Source organism: Babylonia areolata, chromosome 3, assembly GCF_041734735.1.
Source record: "Babylonia areolata isolate BAREFJ2019XMU chromosome 3, ASM4173473v1, whole genome shotgun sequence".
NCBI lineage: Eukaryota > Metazoa > Mollusca > Gastropoda > Neogastropoda > Buccinidae > Babylonia > Babylonia areolata.
This window is the reverse complement of record NC_134878.1, coordinates 35686414-35706341: the sequence shown is the minus strand read 5'-3', so window position 1 is coordinate 35706341 and position 19928 is coordinate 35686414. Positions and strand designations below refer to the sequence as shown.

General features: G+C 43.6%; 1 protein-coding gene across 1 annotated transcript in view; it reads left to right on the top strand.

Moving 5' to 3' along the window:
- LOC143279966 (uncharacterized) overlaps positions 1–19928 on the top strand; it is a 71555-nt gene that overhangs the window by 22422 nt on the left and 29205 nt on the right. The window contains exons 12-15 of the mRNA XM_076584354.1: positions 1260–1346; positions 6272–6900; positions 7433–7490; positions 8275–8371. Coding sequence (XP_076440469.1) covers positions 1260–1346; positions 6272–6900; positions 7433–7490; positions 8275–8371 — 871 coding nt within the window. The remainder of the gene's footprint in view (positions 1–1259; positions 1347–6271; positions 6901–7432; positions 7491–8274; positions 8372–19928) is intronic.

Sequence of the window (19928 nt, the reverse complement as noted above, 5' to 3'; positions counted from 1 at the left end):
CTTGTGCACAATTACTTTACCCCTACCTCATATTAAAAACACGTGTCCCTGTGTAACCTAAGTACACTGCTAATGCAAGCTTGCACAAAACATTACACAAATAGTAAACGAAACAGTAGACTTATAGGTGTACACTAGCATTACTGTCCATCTTTAAACAGTCAGTGAGATGTTTCTTAAGATTTTTCTTGCGCACATTTATGTTTACATTACTTTTTTAAAGTGAGTGGAAGGTTATTCCATAAAGTTCTACCAGAATACAAGAAGCTGGATTAGTACAGATCAACACAGTAAGGTGCCTGTACCTTTCCTGTGAAGTATAACATCAGCATCATTTTCTTGCAGCCATCAACACAGAGTAAAAAAACTGATTTACTGAGACACATGGGATAACTGATCCAAGTCGGAAGGGAAAGTGTGTTATCATCATAACCAAAGTCTGTTCATTCTGTGTTGGCTGGTTTTGTTTCTGAATTGCTGAATAACAATAAAACAAACAGTGCCTCCCTACTGTTCATTCATTTTCAGGACATAAAAAATGTTTCTGTAAGGAATCTAATGTTGGCTGAAGTTTCCGTTCTTTAACAGCTGGCATCAGTTCCATTGTTGTTTATCCATTCATAATTCTTACTGACACAAATGCCAATGGACATCAGTTTTTTTCGTGATCAGTGTTTGTGTTTTATAAGAACAGACTTTCATTTCAGTACAAGGCGCCTGTGGTTGACTGTGACAGGAAGTTTGCAATAAACCACTGAAGAAGGAGCTCTTGCACATGCACACAGCACGCTCACAGCTGATCGTACGGCCTAATGTCAAACATCCAAATCGTGATCACTGTTACCAGTTCGGAGATTAAAATTTCTTCATTTTATAAAGTAATTACAAAGATAATTAATTACACACCTTCTGATTGTCCAGTCATTAAACAGGCTGAACAGCCTTTTGCACAGGATCAACAAACATCAGTCAGCAAAGTTTCAGAGCAATTTTCAGTTGATCGTAAAGCTACTGCATGGCACATCTCAGCTTCTTCGAACGTCATGTGTGTGTATATATGTGTGTGTATGTGTGTGTGTGTACACGTGTTTGTGTATGTCTGTGTGCATGTGTGTTTAATTACACATACTTTGTCGTGTTTATGTGTGTGCATGTGGCTATATTTTGTGTGCATGTGTGTGAATATGATCTGAGTGTACAAGATTTTGTGTACATGTATGTACACACACACATTTATTGTCTGTGTTTTTCTGCCTTAGGTGCCCCCACCACCGTCAGAACAGACGCCGACCACGGAGGAAGAAGCCAGAATTCTGACACAGGCACCGCCGGACCCCAATCACCATGTGAGACTCAGCACACCCTGTTTTTTTGTTCTGTCTCTTGCCTTCCACACATCTTTCATTTTATTGTATCTTAAAGTATATTAGTTTGTGTGTTTTTTGTTTGATTATTTTCTTTCATTTCATCTGAATGTTTTTCACAAACCTAGGGTTGGCTCTCAAGAATGTTTTCACAAACCTAGGGCTGGCTCAATGTTTTCACAAACCTAGGGCTGGCTCTCAAGAATGTTTTCACAAACCTAGGGCTGGCTCTCAAGAATGTTTTCACAAACCTAGGGCTGGCTCAATGTTTTCACAAACCTAGGGCTGGCTCTCAAGAATGTTTTCACAAACCTAGGGTTGGCTCTCAAGAATGTTTTCACAAACCTAGGGCTGGCTCAGTGTTTTCACAAACCTAGGGCTGGCTCTCAAGAATGTTTTCACAAACCTAGGGCTGGCTCTCAAGAATGTTTTCACAAAACTAGGGTTGGCTCTCAAGAAAGTTTTCACAAACCTAGGGTTGGCTCTCAAGAAAGTTTTCACAAACCTAGGGTTGGCTCTCAAGGCCTGACCAGTGAGTTGGGGTTTATACATAGGTCAGGCATCTGATTTTGGTTTTTTGTTGTAGTTTTAAATCCAGATAATGATGGTGTAGCATTAATGGATCAGTCTGCAGGCTTTTGATACCACCTTGAAACCGAAGCTGAAACTTTCTGTCAAGTCTTTCAGAAGAGCCTCATCAGGTTTGTTTGTCTTTTTTTCTTGTCTTTTTTTTTTAAGATACAAGACAGTATACTGGCTATTGTCTTGCTTCTTGATTAAAGCATTGAAACCAATCAGCATGGTTTGATTTGATTTCCTGCCCCTAGTGTCATGGAGGTGCCATGGCCGAATCAGTTAGGCATTGGACTTGTGATCCAGTGTTCACCAGTGATCAGGGTTCAAGGCTGTGTTCAGAGTTCAAGGCTGTGTTCAGAGTTCAAGGCCTCGTTTCAGCATGGTGTTGGGAAAGGCTTTTTACTTTGATTTTCCTCACTCCACCCAGGTGTGAATGGGTACCTTACTTTGGTTAGGGAAGGTTAAAACGACAGAAGGAGAGGATCGAGCCCAGCCTTTTTGTATGTCAGGCTCAAGACACAGTGGATGTGAATTCACTGCCCCATGGGACTTTTCAGTTTAACCAGAGCAGTACATACAGAAACTGATAAAGTCTTGTGGTACAGATCACCTGACTTTTCAGTTTAACTAGAGCAGTACATACAGAAACTGATAAAGTCTTGTGGTACAGATCACCTGACTTTTCAGTTTAACTAGAGCAGTACATACAGAAACTGATAAAGTCTTGTGGTACAGATCACCTGACTTTTCAGTTTAACTAGAGCAGTACATACAGAAACTGATAAAGTCTTGTGGTACAGATCACCTGACTTTTCAGTTTAACTAGAGCAGTACATACAGAAACTGATAAAGTCTTGTGGTACAGATCACCTGACTTTTCAGTTTAACTAGAGCAGTACATACAGAAACTGATAAAGTCTTGTGGTACAGATCACCTGACTTTTCAGTTTAACTAGAGCAGTACATACAGAAACTGATAAAGTCTTGTGGTACAGATCACCTGTACCAGATTGTCAAAGCCAGTAACTGTTTCAGTTACAGGTCATGGCACTGGGTACACTCCATAATTATTTTTCTCTATAGCTCAAGAGAGGAAGTTCCTTCTTTAGTTCTGTGTCTTTTCGCTATTAGTGATATTAGACGATTCAGAAGAAACGTTGTGGCTTATGTGCATTACCCGGATTTTATTAAATTGAGCTGTATAGTCATTCAGATGAGATGGTAAACTGATGGCCCATTTGTAACACACACTTAGTGCATGTAAGAGAACCCATGGCTACAAAATGGTTGTCCTTGGCAGACTTCTGTAGAAAAAATATGTTTTGATATTACAGCAAATTTGCTTGAAGGCAGAGAGAAAAAAAAAAGGAAAAAAAGTGGCATTACATTGTAGCGACACGCTCTCCCAGTGGAGAGCAACCTGAGATATCATAGAGAAATCGGTTGAAATGAAAAAGAGAAATACAATACAATACAATCATAGAGAAATCCGTTGTGAAAAAATGTAACACAGCACAGCACAGCACAACACAACACAACACAACACAACATATTTTTTTTGTTTTTGAGTCTGGTTGATGACCACAGAGTTGGATTATTTTGTTTTATGTTGACAGCAGCAGTACGTATTTTTCTTGTCCTTGATCTGTCTGTTCAGTGAGTGATTCAGAACAGAGCATTCATTGCAACAACTGAGGCAGGTAGTGTGTAAGCATTATGCATTCTATGTTTTCCCAACTCCATTTTTAATAGATTCTCTTCAGACGGGCAATAAATAGCTGAGTGGTTAAAGCGTTGGACTGTCAATCTGAGGGTCCCGGGTTCGAATCACAGTGACGGCGCCTGGTGGGTAAAGGGTGGAGATTTTTACGATCTCCCAGGTCAACATGTGCGGACCTGCTAGTGCCTGAACCCCCTTCATGTGTATATGCAAGCAGAAGATCAAATACGCACGTTAAAGATCCTGTAATCCATGTCAGTGTTCGGTGGGTTATGGAAACAAGAACATACCCAGCATGCCCACCCCCGAAAACGGAGTATGGCTGCCTACATGGCGGGGTAAAAACAGTCATACACGTAAAAGCCCACTCGTGTGCATACAAGTGAACGCAGAAGAAGAAGAAAATTCTCTTCATAATAATAATAATAATAATAATGGATACTTATATAGCACACTATCCAGAAATCTGCTCTAGGTGCTTTACAAAAACGCTTTTGATAACATAAAACATTATATCTATGTTACATACACACACCAAAATGTGACCACACACACACACACACACACGCACGCACGCACGTACGCGCACACACACACGCACGCACGCACACACACACACACTGCATACATACATTTTAACATACATGTGTATCTAACAGCTACCCTAACAAATACGCACACATAGGCAGGCACAAACTTACATAAACACACGCACACACAATACACATTCATATACATGCATGTAGTTGTGGACCTGCCACAATTGAACTTATTGCTGAGGGAAAAGGTGAGTTTTGAGACGAGATTTAAAAGATGCGAGGGAATCAGAGTGACGGAGGTTATCAGGGAGCTTGTTCCACGTCTTTGGCGATTGAAAAGAAAACGATCTGTGTCCATAGGTCTTACTTCTGACGTGAGGTATCCTGAGAAGTCGAGTATCAGAGGAAGAACGGAGCTGGCGAGACGGGGTATAGATATGGATGAGTTCAGAAAGATACTTGGGGCCAGATCCGTTGACTGCAGAAAAGGTCAGAGTGGATAGCTTATAGTCTATTCGATCAGAAACAGGCAACCAGTGGAGAGACTGAAGGAGAGGAGAAACATGGTCAAATTTAGAAGCTCTGCAAATGAGTTTGGCAGCGTTATTCTGAATTCGTTGGAGTCTGTCTAACAGGTATTTGGGAAGGCCGGCCAAAAGAGAGTTGCAGTAATCCAATCTTGAGAGAACCAGAGAGCATACAAGTGTCTTGGTTGCATCGGTTGAGAGATAGTGGCGGATAGAGCTGATTCTACGCAGTTCCAAATAGGCAACTTTACAGATATTCGAAATGTGCTGTTGGAAGGAAAGAGACTGGTCCAGGATTACACCAAGACTGCGAACAGAGGGAGAAAGTGAAACAGGTGTGCTATTGATCAGAACAGAGTCAGGAAAGGAAGGATGTTGACGAAACTTCTTTGGACAGGTTATCATCAATTCAGTCTTATCATCATTTAATTGCAGCTTGTTGAGAGTCATCCAGTCCTTTAGGCCAGCAATGCACTCCTGTGTTTGAGTCACCAGTGCATCAAATTCAGCTATGGAAGCCGACTGATAAAGTTGTGTGTCATCAGCAAAGCTCTCATGCGACATCGCATGATGACTGATGACATCCGACACAGGAGCCGCATACAGCACGAAAAGAACAGGACCTAGGACGGACCCTTGTGGGACACCATATTTCAAGGCAGATATTCTAGAGTATGTACCATTTACACACACTTTCTGTGTACGATCTGACAGGTAAGACGTGATCCATGCTAGTGCAGTGTCACGAATACCAAAGGAAGTTTTAAGTCTGTTCAAGAGGATAGAGTGGTCGATAGTGTCAAAAGCTGCTGACAAATCTAAGAGAGCGAGAACAGATATCTTATCCTCATCAAATCCCGAAAGCAAATCATTCACTATTCTAAGAAGGGCTGTTTCGCAACTATGACCACGTCTATAAGCTGACTGGTGGGAATTAAGTAAGCCATTCTGCTCCAGATGAGCTAAGAGCTGAGACAATATGATCTTTTCTAGCAGTTTTGATAAAAATGACAGATTAGAGACAGGTCGATAATTTTTCAAGCAATTATGATCCAAAGATGGTTTCTTGATGAGTGGACGTACAATAGCAGACTGTGATTAAAAAAAAAACACCTCCACCTTTATTTTCTTCTCCTTGTTTTTTCTGCCCTTTCAGTCTGCGGCGTTTCAGTGGCATTACGCCCACACCTCTTATTCTGAGTCCCCCCTAGACAGCCACTCCTGGGTTGGTCTTTTGCAGTTTCTCCTTTTTGATTCTCTCTTGCATTTCCCCATGCACCTCTTCAAACACATCTCAGCAATTTGTTAGTGTAGGTTCTCCGATTCTGGATACACATTGAGGAAATTTCCTCCAAGTCAGAATCAAAAGTTGAACTTACTGGTATATTTCAGTGTTTTCGCACCATCTTCTCTAAGGAAAAGATCGTGTGAAACCATTGAAAAATATACAAAATAAACTTTTGACTCTGAGTTGGGAAATTTCATCTACACCTTATCAATCTCTTTCCAGGCAAAAACAATCTTGTAACTGTGATTCTTCCACAGGAAGAAAGACCCAAACCAAACAGCGGGATGGATGGGATGAGCTTGGCAGAAGAGTTGTCAGCCTTCCTGTTTGAAAACACCCCACTACTACTAGAGGGCAGCAGTAGGTCTGTGTCAGGGAGTAATGGCTTCAGTCAAGGGGGAGCACCACCACCCCTCATCAACCAGTCCCCTGTCACCACCCGGTCTCCCTTAATGCAACAGCAGCAGGGACAACCACCCGGACAGACGGCCCCCCCCGACATGGCACACAATTCTGGCTTGAATCCTTTGTATGCTTTAACGCAACAGCAGAACAATTCCGAGGTGTCACACACTTCAGGTCTCAGGATCAGCAATCCAAACATATCGTCAGAGCATCAGCAGTGCGTTCCCACAGTTCCCAGTGTTCCTAACCGATCGTCGAAACCAGGAGTCGTGAGTTTAGGAGGAGAATCTTGTCCCCCTGTTCCTGAGCGGACACCGGTTCTGCCGATGAATGGTTTCCATGACGGCAGCGGTGTGGTTGTGGAGCCGATGCAGACAGACAGGGTTGTGCATGACGGCAGAGGGAGGGAAGGAGAGGAGGGGGGTGTTGACTCCAAGCTGAGGCCGGGAGCTGTGGAGAGCAACGGAATTCCCTTGACCAGGTTTGGCCATCCTTGTGCAATGATAGTGGAGGGAGGAATTTTGTTTATCATCACGTCAGGCATACTGCTGATCGAAGAAATCAAGTTAAAAGTATTTTATTTCTGCACTCAAATGTTATTTAGAAATAGATAAATGAAAAGCTAGGAGTGGTGAGGCTTACTGGTGATCGAAGAAATCAAGTTAAAAGTATTTTATTTTTGCATTCAAATTATATTTGAAAATAGACAAATGAAAAGTGAGGAGAGGAGGGGTAAGGAGTTGTATTGTGGAAAATACAGACGCAGTTTTGTTTAGGACTTAAATGTTTTGTACTGACAGTGCACATTTCTGTATGTATATGTCATGTCCTTTTCCTTCCTGTCTTTCTGTCATTATGCACTCACACACACACACACACACACACACACACACACACACACTCTTTTAAAGGGACTTACAAACACTACTTCTTGTTCTAATTCAAAAATTGAGAGAAGGAGAATGTGGATGTTGATTACACATGGCAAATATTTTTTGTTTTTGTTTCTTCAGCTCAGACACATCATGCATTGAAATCCTGAAGTACGAACGAATGCAGTTGGACAAGGAGGTATGTTATTTCTGTTTTCTTTTTTTTTCATAATGTGTGTATGGGCAGATTTTGTGTGGTGTGTGCTACAACACAAAGTGTATGTCACTGTGGTTGCTGGTGGTAAAACAGCTTTTTTTTTTCTTTATAGACATAGTTCTGTTTTACTTTTGATCAGTGGAGCTGAGTTGATTTCTGGCACTGCAACAATGCATCTTACAGATATCATCCACACATACTAACCATTCTGTCATTTCAGTTCTACTTCTGATACTCATATAGTCATCTGCTTTGCAAACCCTCTGTCAGTACAAAGTTCTTTGTGAGCATTCTTTCTGTCTGAAAGCAACTCACTCTGTAGATCAGAAACTTTTCTTACACTTTGTCAGATCTTCCCTGCGAAACCATTTCTTTAAACTAATGTAGAACATCCCCATGCCATTCCATTGTTTTCATTTTGTACTTCTCATGTGCATGTGTGTGCGTACATGGGTGTGTGTCGTGCATGTGTGCTGATTCTGTTTACTTTTTTTTTGTTAAGCACCCAAAGCCCTATTTTGAGAATAGGTGCTATATTTATTCTCATTGTTATGATTATTTTTGTTATTATGATTATCATTATTATGATAATTATTATTATCATGATGATGATAATGATAATTATAATTATTATTCTGTACATTGTCATATATAAATTATCGTTATTATAATTATTACTATGATTGTTATTGTGATTATCAATATTATGATTGTTATATTGATGATGATTATGATAATTATTATTACTTCTCTGTACATTGTTCAGGGCAGCAAAGAAGCCAGAGTGGCGGCCCATGAGCTGGGGAGACAGATGGAGGAAACAAAGCAGCGACTGCGTGTCGGGGGCTACGAGGCCTGGCTGGGTGAGTCACTGATGCCTGTCTGTCTTTTCACAGCCCAGTCGTGTTGTGCTGTGCTGCAGTTTGGCATGCTTGTCTTTCTTACTTCACTTTAACTCACTCTTCCCCACTGCTGCCTGGCTGCTACAACTCCCTAGGACCAGCACTACATGAGACGACTGCAGTAAAAAGTAGGGTTGTTCACTAAAACGGTGAAAATCGATGAAGAATTGTTGATTTGATTGGTCAAAGCAAGCTCAGTTTTCATGCTTCCGGAATCTGTAAATGGCTCAGTTCAGAACACCAGCTGTACCAAGCAAGAATAAATGAAATCAGAATAGTGTATTGGTACAAAGATACTTGTACCAGGTCCACAGGGGAAGTAATTATGGTATGAGATAACTCAAACCTTGAATAGAATGAGTTAAAGAAGACTTAAGTTGCTGGACACATGAGGCATGCAAGGCGCTCCATAGTCCAAGGTCCTCAGTCAGTTTGCTGGTGTCATCCCATTGTCTATCAACAATTTTGAGGTCTCTCTCTCCAGTGATTGCCACCAGTTCATCACGGCCCTTCCCTCTTTCTTTGGCCTGTAGGTGTCTTCTTCTTCTTCTTCTTCGTTCGTGGGCTTCAACTCCCACGTTCACTCGTATATACGCGAGTGGGCTTTTACGTGTATGACCGTTTTTACCCGACATGTAAGCAGCTATACTTCGCTTTCGGGGGTGTGCATGCTGGGTATGTTCTTGTTTCCATAACCCACCGAACGCTGACATGGATTACAGGATCTTTAACGTGCGTATTTGATCTTCTGCTTGCGTATACACACGAAGGGGGTTCAGGCACTGGCAGGTCTGCACATATGTTGACCTTGGAGATCATAAAAATCTCCACCCTTTACCCACCAGGCGCCGTCACCGTGATTTGAACCCGGGACCCTCAGATCGAAAGTCCAATGCTTTAACCATTCGGCTATGGCGCCCATCGGCCTATAGGAGTCAAGTTTATTGTTTGGTGTGCTGTTCTTGTTGTGGGATTGTCAGTACATGTCCAAGCCAGCAGAGACGTCATTTGCAGGTGATGGCTGACAAAGAGAGGCCGGTGGGATCTCTCTCTGACCTCCTGAAATAAAATCATTCATTTTAAGAAGGACAGTTGTTTGACGGGCGCAATAGCTGAATGGTTAAAGCGTTGGACTTTCAATCTGAGGGTCTCGGGTTCGAATCTAGGTGACGGTGCCTGGTGGGTAAAGGGTGGAGATTTTTACGATCTCCCAGGTCAACATGTGTGCAGACCTGCTAGTGCCTGAACCCCCTTCGTGTGTACATGCAAGCAAAAGATCAAATACGCACGTTAAAGATCCTGTAATCCATGTCAGCGTTCGGTGGGTTATGGAAACAAGAACATACCCAGCATGCACACCCCCAAAAGCGGAGTATGGCTGCCTACATGGCGGGGTAAAAACGGTCATACACGTAAAAGCCCACTCGTGTATATACGAGTGAACGTGGGAGTTGCAGCCCACTAACGCAGAAGAAGAAGGAGGACAGTTGGAGGTCTTGTCTCTCTTGTAGGCTTGGAAGCTGTAGTTCCTTCCCCTGGGCCTCCAGCCCCAGCCCCATGCCCATCACACACACACCTTTCCCACTTCCACTTCTTTCCATGTTTTCTTTTTTCTGCTTCTTAGGTGTTGGCATGTAATGTGGTGTGGTACGGTGTGGGCATGTAATGTGGTGTGGTATGGTGTGGGCATGTAATGTGGTGTGGTACGGTGTTGGTATGTAATGTGGTGTGGTATGGTGTTGGCATGTAATGTGGTGTGGTACGGTGTGGGCATGTAATGTGGTGTGGTATGGTGTGGGCATGTAATGTGGTGTGGTATGGTGTGGGCATGTAATGTGGTGTGGTACGGTGTTGGTATGTAATGTGGTGTGGTACGGTGTTGGCATGTAATGTGGTGTGGTATGGTGTGGGCATGTAATGTGGTGTGGTACGGTGTGGGCATGTAATGTGGTGTGGTATGGTGTGGGCATGTAATGTGGTGTGGTATGGTGTGGGCATGTAATGTGATGTGGTATGGTGTGGGCATGTAACGTGGTGTGGTATGGTGTGGGCATGTAATGTGTGGTATGGTGTGGTGTGGGCATGTAATGTGATGTGGTATGGTGTGGGCATGTAATGTGGTGTGGTATGGTGTGGGCATGTAATGTGGTGTGGTGTGGTGTTGGCATTAATGTGGTGTGGTATGGTGTGGGCATGTAATGTGTGGTATGGTGTGGTGTGGGCATGTAATGTGGTGTGGTATGGTGTGGGCATGTAATGTGGTGTGGTATGGTGTGGTGTGGGTGTATTGTTGTTCATTTTTAAGGGTCTTGGCCCATGTGCTGAGGGGTGGAGTGCATTAAAAAAAAAGAAAGAAAAAGATTATTACCTCTGTTCATTGCTAACTTTGTTATTTTGAAAACGAAAACCTTAATTCCCTAACAAAATGAAATAAATGAGTAAATGAGCAAGAAGACTTATACATATACTTGTGTTCTACTTTCTTTTTTTTTTTAATTGGATGGTTTGGGACAACTGTTGTTTTTTCAAACAAAATAGTGATGTGTCATACACGAGAAAAACTCCGCCATGGCCGGTCCCAAGCCCGGATGAGAAAGGAGGAGGGTTGGACGTGGGGCTAGCAACCCCACCCCGCAAAAAACAAAGCTTGCTACAGAAACGCCAACAACAGACCAAAAGATTACTGCCCTGGGAGAGGAAGGGTCCTCACCAAGAGGATGTATGACGCCGTGTGGTGAAAGCCGTGAGTCTACGGAAGCCACAAGGCCGACCCCCCTTTTATCGACCAGGACCATCAACGTCGGAACATGGAATGTGAGGACCATGTATGAGACGGGAAAAACAACACAAGTAGCAGCAGAGGTGAAAAGCTACAACCTCACACTGCTTGGAATCAGTGAGACTCGTTGGACACAGTCAGGACAAAGGAGACTGCTCACTGGAGAGATGTTGCTTTATTCTGGCCACGAAGAAGACAATGCTCCACACACAGAAGGCGTAGCACTCATGTTGTCAAGACCTGCGCAGCGAGCCCTGATAGGATGGGAAGCACACGGATCAAGAATCATCGCAGCATCCTTCAGGACTAGGAAGAAGAAGATCAAGATGAACATCATCCAGTGTTATGCGCCAACCAATGACGGCGATGAAGAAGCCCAAGATCAATTCTATGACAGACTGCTGAACGTCATTGCCAAGTACCCAGAAAAAGATACAAACATCCTCATGGGTGACTTCAATGCCAAGATCGGACAAGACAACACGGGATGCGAGGAAGTGATGGGAAGACACGGATTAGGAGAGATGAACGAGAATGGCGAGAGATTTGCAGACTTCTGTGCTATCAACAATCTGGTAATCAGTGGCAGCATTTTCCCTCACAAAAGAGTACACAAGGCCACCTGGGTATCTCCAAATCATGTGACTGAGAACCAGATTGACCATATCTGCATGGCCAAGAAATTCAGGAGATCTCTACAGGATGTAAGGGTGAAAAGAGGAGCAGACGTTGCATCTGACCACCACCTTTTGGTAGCCAGGCTGAAGCTAAAGATGAAGAAGAACTGGATGGAAGCAACAACAAACAGGCAGAAGTACAACATCAGCCTGCTGAAAGACACAAAGATAAACGAAGAATTCAAGCTGTCCCTCACCAACAAGTACCAAGTACTACAAGAACTACTTGAAGAAGAGACTGACATCGAGAGCCAGTGGCAGAAAGTGAAAGAGACACTGACGTCAACTTGTCAGGAAGTAGTGGGCCCCAAGAGACACCAACAGAAGGAATGGATATCGGCAGTCACACTGGGCAAGATCGAGAAGAGAAAGCAGAAGAAAGCAGCAGTAAACAACAGCCGGACAAGAGCAGCAAAGACCAAGGCACAAGCAGACTTCACAGAAGCCAACAGAGAAGTCAAGAGGAGCGCAAGAACAGACAAGCGCAAGTACATCGACAGCCTGGCAGAGGAAGCCGAGGAAGCAGCAGCCAGTAACAACATGAAGCTGCTGTATGACACCACTAAGAAACTCTCAGGGAAGTACAGCAGGCCTGAGCGACCAGTCAAAGACAAGAAAGGAAACACCATCCTGGGAACAGAGGGACAACTGAACAGATGGGCAGAGCACTTTGAAGAACTCCTGAACAGACCCGTCCCTTCAAACCCCCCGGACATCGACCCTGCTGATAGAGACCTAGACATCAACTGTGAGCAACCAACCAGGGAGGAGATCAGGAAAGCCATCAAAATGCTGAGGAATGGCAAGGCAGCAGGACCGGACAACATCCCAGCAGAAGTACTCAAGGCAGATCTGGAGACCATGGTAGAGATGCTGTACCCTCTCTTTGAGAAGATTTGGGAAGAGGAGGAAGTACCATCAGACTGGAAGGAGGGCTACCTCATCAAGCTACCCAAGAAAGGAGACCTCAGCAACTGTGCCAACTATAGAGGGATAACGCTTCTGTCAGTGCCAGGAAAAGTCTTGAACAGGATCCTCCTCGAGAGAATGAAAAGTGCAGTCGACCCTCTCCTCCGAGACCAGCAGGCCGGCTTCCGCCAGAACAGATCATGCGTAGATCAGATTGCCACCTTGCGCATCATTGTTGAGCAATCTTTAGAGTGGAACTCGTCTTTATACATCAACTTTGTTGATTATGAGAAAGCATTCGACAGTGTGGACTGCAACACCCTCTGGAAACTGCTTCGCCACTATGGAGTGCCAACCAAACTGGTCAACTTGATCAAGAACTCCTACGAAAGAATGACCTCCCGGGTGGTCCATGGAGGACAACTCACAAACAGCTTCGAGGTGAAGACCGGAGTCAGACAAGGCTGTCTCCTGTCGCCTTTCCTCTTCCTCCTGACGATCGATTGGACCATGAAGACAGCATACAGAAGAAATGGAATCCAGTGGACACTGTGGGACCAACTAGATGATCTCGACTTTGCAGACGACCTGGCCCTGCTTTCCCACAGCCGCCAACAAATGCAGGACAAGACTACAGAACTAGCAGCCACCTCATTACAAGTTGGCCTCAAGATCCATGAAGGCAAAACCAAGATTCTCAAGATCAACGCAGCGAGTGAGGACCCAGTCACACTAAACGGGAATGAGCTGGAAGAAGTGGAGGCATTCACGTACCTGGGTAGCATCATCAACACGCAGGGCGGCACAGACGCAGACGTCAGAGCAAGAATTGGCAAGGCGAGACAGCGTACTTGCAGCTGAAGAACATCTGGAGCTCCAAGGTGGTGTCGACTCGCACAAAGATCAGGCTGTTCAACTCCAACGTCAAGTCAGTCCTACTGTATGGAGCGGAGACATGGAGGACAACAAAGACCACCATCAAGAAAGTGCAGACCTTCATCAACAGCTGCCTGAGAAGAATTCTCCAGATCCACTGGCCTGACACCATCAGCAACACAGACCTGTGGCAACGTACCAACCAGCTGCCAGCCGAGGATGAAATCCGGTGCAGGAGATGGGGATGGATCAGGCACACCCTGAGGAAGGCAGCCAGCAACATCACAAGGCAGGCACTATCATGGAACCCCCAAGGAAAACGAAAAAGAGGAAGGCCAAGAAACACCTGGCGACGTGACCTTGAGGCAGAAACCAAGAGGATGGGATATACCTGGAGACAGCTGGAGAGAATAGCCCAGGACAGAGGACTCTGGCGGATTGTTGTCGGCGGCCTATGCTCCAGGGGGAGTGATGGGCCTAAGTATACACGAGAAAAAAAATAAAAGAATGCACAACCAAATCACCAAAAAAAAGGAACCAGAAAATATGCCAGAATCAAAATTAGTGTGGGGAATTAATACACATTATCACTTTTCATGTTTTCAAACATGAAATACATCAGTCAAAACATTGGGTTAGTTAACCCCTTAACTCCTGATGATGAGTTGTACTGGTTTCGTGAAGGGCCATCACCTCACAGGGCAGTCGCCATTCTGATTTTGGACCCTTCTTCCTCATGCATGGAATTGCAATGCCTTTCTTCAGCACAATCAAAGGATTCAGTTACAAATGAACAAAAAGTAGTAACTGCAATTCAAACTCACGCCACACTGATCACATTATGGTTCAGCAGTCAAGGGGTTAATCAGCCATCAGTTTTGTGCATAAAGTATCATTTCTGTGTGAAATGGTTTAAAAGGTTGCGGTGAATCAGAGAGGGTTGCTTGGCACGGACATGTGAGGAAGTCAAAACAAAGAACATTGTGATACAAGGGGGACACTTCGCAAGCAACAGAAGAAATGTGTGATCAAAATATTATGAACAGAAACAATGTTCATGATGCCCTCATGTACAACAGATACCGGAAACTATGAAAATAGAGGCAATGTTCATGAGTTTGCTTTTTTCATTCTGTTATGTAAGATGCTTTCACAGGGTTTTTTCCCCTTTCGAGATGGTGTTGGGTCAAAATTTTCTGTGTCAGTGTTGGGTTTTGGGGGGTTATTTTCTGTTGTGGTCATTTGTTTGTTCTGAAACACCTTTACAATGATTGTGTGTGTGAATACGTGTTGGAGCAAAAGTACATGCATGTGAATGTATTCATTTATTGTGATGTTTTATTGTTTTCATGCTTTTTCTTTAAGCAAAAAAATCTTGTGATAGCCTTTTTCCTATGAAATATAATGACTCTGTTGTGATTTATAGTGTGGTTAGAAGCAGTATCATCTCACCAACTGTCAGACAGTTTAGATATATTATGAATCCATTGAGATATATCGATTTATAATGTGACGGGTAACAATAATGTCATGCAAGTAGGCCGATAGATTAGATGACTTATTTTTTCTCCTCCAAATATAAGGATAAATTAGAAGAAAAGCAGAAGTGTACTGTTGTTGTTTTGAGGGGGTTATTATTGTTTTGTTTTTTTGTTGTCTTTAAGGGGGGTTCAGTCAAGCATTGAAGCTGTTGTTGTTTCGTATAGGCCAGTCATTTAGCACAAAACGTTTCGTTGACCAAAAAATACTGTAAACATTGTTGCTGTCATGATTCCACTGCTGGTCATGTCTGACACGCCTCCCAGCTGCAGTAGACCTGCAGGCTTGCTGCCCCTCCGGTTATGCTCTGCACATTGATGACGAAGGATTTGGCAGTGATGTCAGTGACGTACTGGTCGAAACCGAGACCGCTGGTCTGCGCAAACACTGACTTGTCGATGGCGGCAAACCCTGCTGTGGCCAAGGTGACCTTGGGGGTGACCGTGAAAGGGGTGGTGAAGTTGACGGTGGTGCTGCCTTCTGGGAAGGAACCTGATCCGTATTCACCTGGACAATGCATGGAACCGTATAGGAATAATGATAGCAAAAAACACTCAAGAAGAGTTTCTATGTAGCGCATAATCTTGTGCAACTCAACTCATTGCGCCGTAAACACTCCACTCACACAAGTAGCAGTAGTCATTGTTGTTAAGGGACTTGCTCAAGGCTAAGCCTTGTGGCTTACAAACATCCCATCTGTCAGAACGCTTGTGTTATCGGGATTGTCCACTGCATGTGCATTCAGTCAGACTGCAAATAAATCATCAACGTTGAAACAGTATTTTGCTAAAAGTTTTGGATGTGTCCAGGAGATTTTTTTGAAAATGTAAGTAGGTGGTTGTGATTTGATATCAGGTCGCAATGAGTTTTAGAGGTTAGCAACTCTGTTGGGAAAGCAATGTTAATACTTGTTAGTACTGAAGCGCCCAGTATGTACTTCACCTTGCACTAACACTCATTAACAACCACACACACACACACACACACACACACACACACACACACACAGCCTGTAACATTGCTGAGAGAGTGCTTGGCAAATAAACATGTCTTGAGACTGATGTTGAATTCTCTCAGTTAAACGGACTTGATGGAAGTGAGTTCCAAATTTGGGGGGCTGTGAAACAAAAAACATGTTCCCGAATGTTCGGTACTCTGTAAGCATTAGTGTGTGAGCAGCGAGGAGAGACAGTGTTGGGGTGTTTTGTCATAGCGTGGTGGCCCAAGGGACTCTTACCATTATTCTAGGGGGCAACATCTTACTTTCAGCAGAACACTTTAATGCTGCACACACACACACACACACACGCACACACGCTAGCCTAATATCACTCAAAGTGAAAAGACATTAAATTAAAGGAAGGAAATGTTGCACATTCTGTAATTCCAATCAAACCTGCTTTGCTACACTTTTACAAAGGAATGCACATTGTCTTGTCACAGTTGTCCTGAGGTGCATTTCTTACACTCTAGTTAGACAAGGTTCTCGCGAGACATGCTAGGAAGATGCGTCTCTTTTTTCCACCTTGCAGCAAAAGGCTAGGTAGTCTTCAGAGCAACTTTGCTGAGAGGTAAGAAAATCTACTTCCTGTCTCTTATTCATTTCAGTGCACATGTACTCCTTGCCCTTGCCACTCGCTCTCTTGCCACTAGCATGCAAGCGTGCTTGCAATTAAGAATCCGGTCTGTGGTTTTTGGGCCAAGCTGTGATGAAGAGAGGCAACTCTTCTTTGTAGCAAACGATCCTAGCGTCAGACTGAAGCTCTGATGCACAATTTTCACTCTTTTCAAGTGTTCATTCTGGAATATTTTAGAACATTCCAGGGAACCAGTTAGTGAACACACAGTGCTTCCTTTCTGTTTTCAGATCATCAGTTGCGCATATTTATGCATCAACAGAATCCCAGATTATTATGAAATCACAGATTCCACAGAAGCGGTAACAGCAGTTCAGTAATCAACCACACCACCACCACACAACACAGCACACAGAACTCACAGTGCCTGTCGTTGACCTGCTCCATCAGTGCCTGCACCATGTTGCCGGCGGAGCTCAGCTGATCTCTGATGGTGCCGAGGGAACTCTCCACCTGTTGGCCAGTCTCCTGCATTGCCTCTTTGGCGTCAGCGTGAATCTCATCGATGGTGTCCTGCTGTGAGGTGTTGATTTCGTTCAGGTCGTCGACCACCGTGTTCAGAAGGGTTCCGATGTCCTGTTTGGTGCGTGACGCCAGCTCCAACCATTCTGCCGCCTCGGCGATAGCGTCGGCGACCAAGTGTTTTGTTTTTCAAAAGGCTTGGCGGAACGGCAAACATGGATTGATGGACATGTTATGAAACTCATGCCTTCTACCCCCCAACACCCCCCACCCTTCCTCCGATGCATATCAGTATTTAAAGTTAAAAGTTAGACTGATATTTCACGCTTATTTATGGAAAACCATCAGGGCTTGGATTTATTGTTCACTCTGTTATAGCATGTCCTGAATATATCATCCAGTGAGTCCTTAAGCCTTTCACTTCTGACTGTGGATATATTTGTGATTTTAGGGGTAACAGCATTATCAAAAGTCTAGCCACTCATTTTAATGCGCTTACTTCATTGCAGATGGTGACTGCCTTGATGAATATTTCAAAACCTACCAGAACCAAAAAGTCTGTTACTTGTCACAACCTGAAATCCATCAACATTAACACTTTTTCTTCTCAAGCTGCTGAATGCCTTTCCAAAATTTCTTCCCGCACCGATGTCTCTACACATTACAACACTGTCCTCTCTCAACTGCTGGATGAACATGCACTACCCGCATGCTGCCTAATAGACCTTCCGCCCCATGGTACACACAAGACATTCGACTTGCAAAACGCAAACGTTGCCAATTGGAATGGCGATGGCGATCAGCAAACCTGAAAGTCCACAATCAAATCTTCCGAAAACAAATAAATAAAGTCAAACATATGATTTCATCGGCAAAGATAAACTTCTTTTCTTCTCAAGTTCTTGATGCCACATCCACCAAATCTCTTTACTCTGTCATGTCAAATCTTCTCGGTACTGCAAAAAAGACTCCTCATCCTTCTGCCTACACTTTATCTGAACTCGCCAATGTCTTCTCCTCTTTCTTCTTCAACAAAGTCCAAAATATTCGTACCATCTTAGACCAAATGCCTTTCCAACCTGCTCATCATGATCCTCAATTCAACGGCGCTCCTCTCCATTCCTTTAATCCATTAACTGAAACAGATGTCCATGAAATCCTGAAAGAAATGACAATAAAATCCTGTGAGCTCGATCCTATACCAGCCTGTCTTTTCCCAGTGTGTCTCACAGCTTCTCCCCACAATCACCAATATTGCAAACTCATCCCTTCTCACTGGAACGTTTCCATCCACTTTCAAAACTACTATCGACCAGTTTCTAATCTTCCATTCCTGTCCAAACTCCTTGAAAAAGCTGTCCCGAAGCAGCTCAACAATCACATTTGTTTCAACAATCTCATCCACCCATTTCAGTCTGCCTATCGTGCTGACCACAGCACCGAAACCACTCTCCTCCACATCATGAATAACCTACTGCTAGCATCCGACTCAGGACAAATCTCCTTTCTCACTCTTCTCGACTTGTCAGCCGCCTTTGACACGATAGACCATAAATCCTTCTTTCCCATCTTCATTTTACATTTGGTATCAACGGCACTGTTCTAAACTGGTTCAAATCTTATCTCACTGATCGATTCCAGTCTGTCATTGTTGACAATTTCCAGTCTGAACCTGTTAAAATTGAACATGGAGTCCCACAGGGATCTGTTTTAGGCCCAGTGCTCTTCACACTGTACACTGCTCCTCTCACTGAAATTATCAACCGCCATAATGTCAGTCATTCTTATGTTGATGACACTCAACTCCAGAAGAGTGATACACCTGAAAAACTGTCGTCACTCATGCAAGAAGCATCCAACTGCTTCCTGGACATTCAAAATTGGATGACTCTAAGTTACAATTGAATGCAGACAAAACTGAAGCAATGATCATAGAAACTAAACAAAAACTCTCTTCCATCACAACTGACACAATCAAACTTGGCAGTACATCCATCTATCTTTCCAGTTCAGTCAGGAACCTCGGCGTTGTCCTTGATAACACACTGTCCATGCAAAAATTTATCAGTCAGACATGATAATCCTGCTACTGTCAATTGCGGCGCATCAGTTCCATCCGGAAATATCTGTCCATTGATGCAACATCTAGACTTCTCGTTTCTTTCATTCTGTCTCGCCTCGACTACTGTAACTCTCTATTGTCTGGTTTGCCTGTTTCATCCATTCAGTCCCTTCAGCGCATACAAAACTCTGCTGCCTGACTTGTCCTCAGAAAGAAAAGATCTGAGCACGTTACTCCTCTTTTGCAACATCTCCACTGGCTCCCTGTCTCACACAGAATAAAGTACAAGATCAGCACTCTATGTTATAAATATATTCACAAATCTGCCCCTTCCTGTCTCTATGGCTGCCTTCACCTCTACACTCCATCTCGCTCACTACGATCAGCTTCGGATCCACTCTGTTTATGCATACCCAGATTCAAGCTTTTGACTGTTGGACGCCGTTCTTTCTTTCTTTCTTTTTTCTTTTTTTATTTTTTATTTTTTTAAGGGAAATGAGACATTTCCGTCATCAGGGATGACTGGTCTATACTGAGACCATCCTTATTGTGTTGTGTCTGTAATGTACTTTGTATT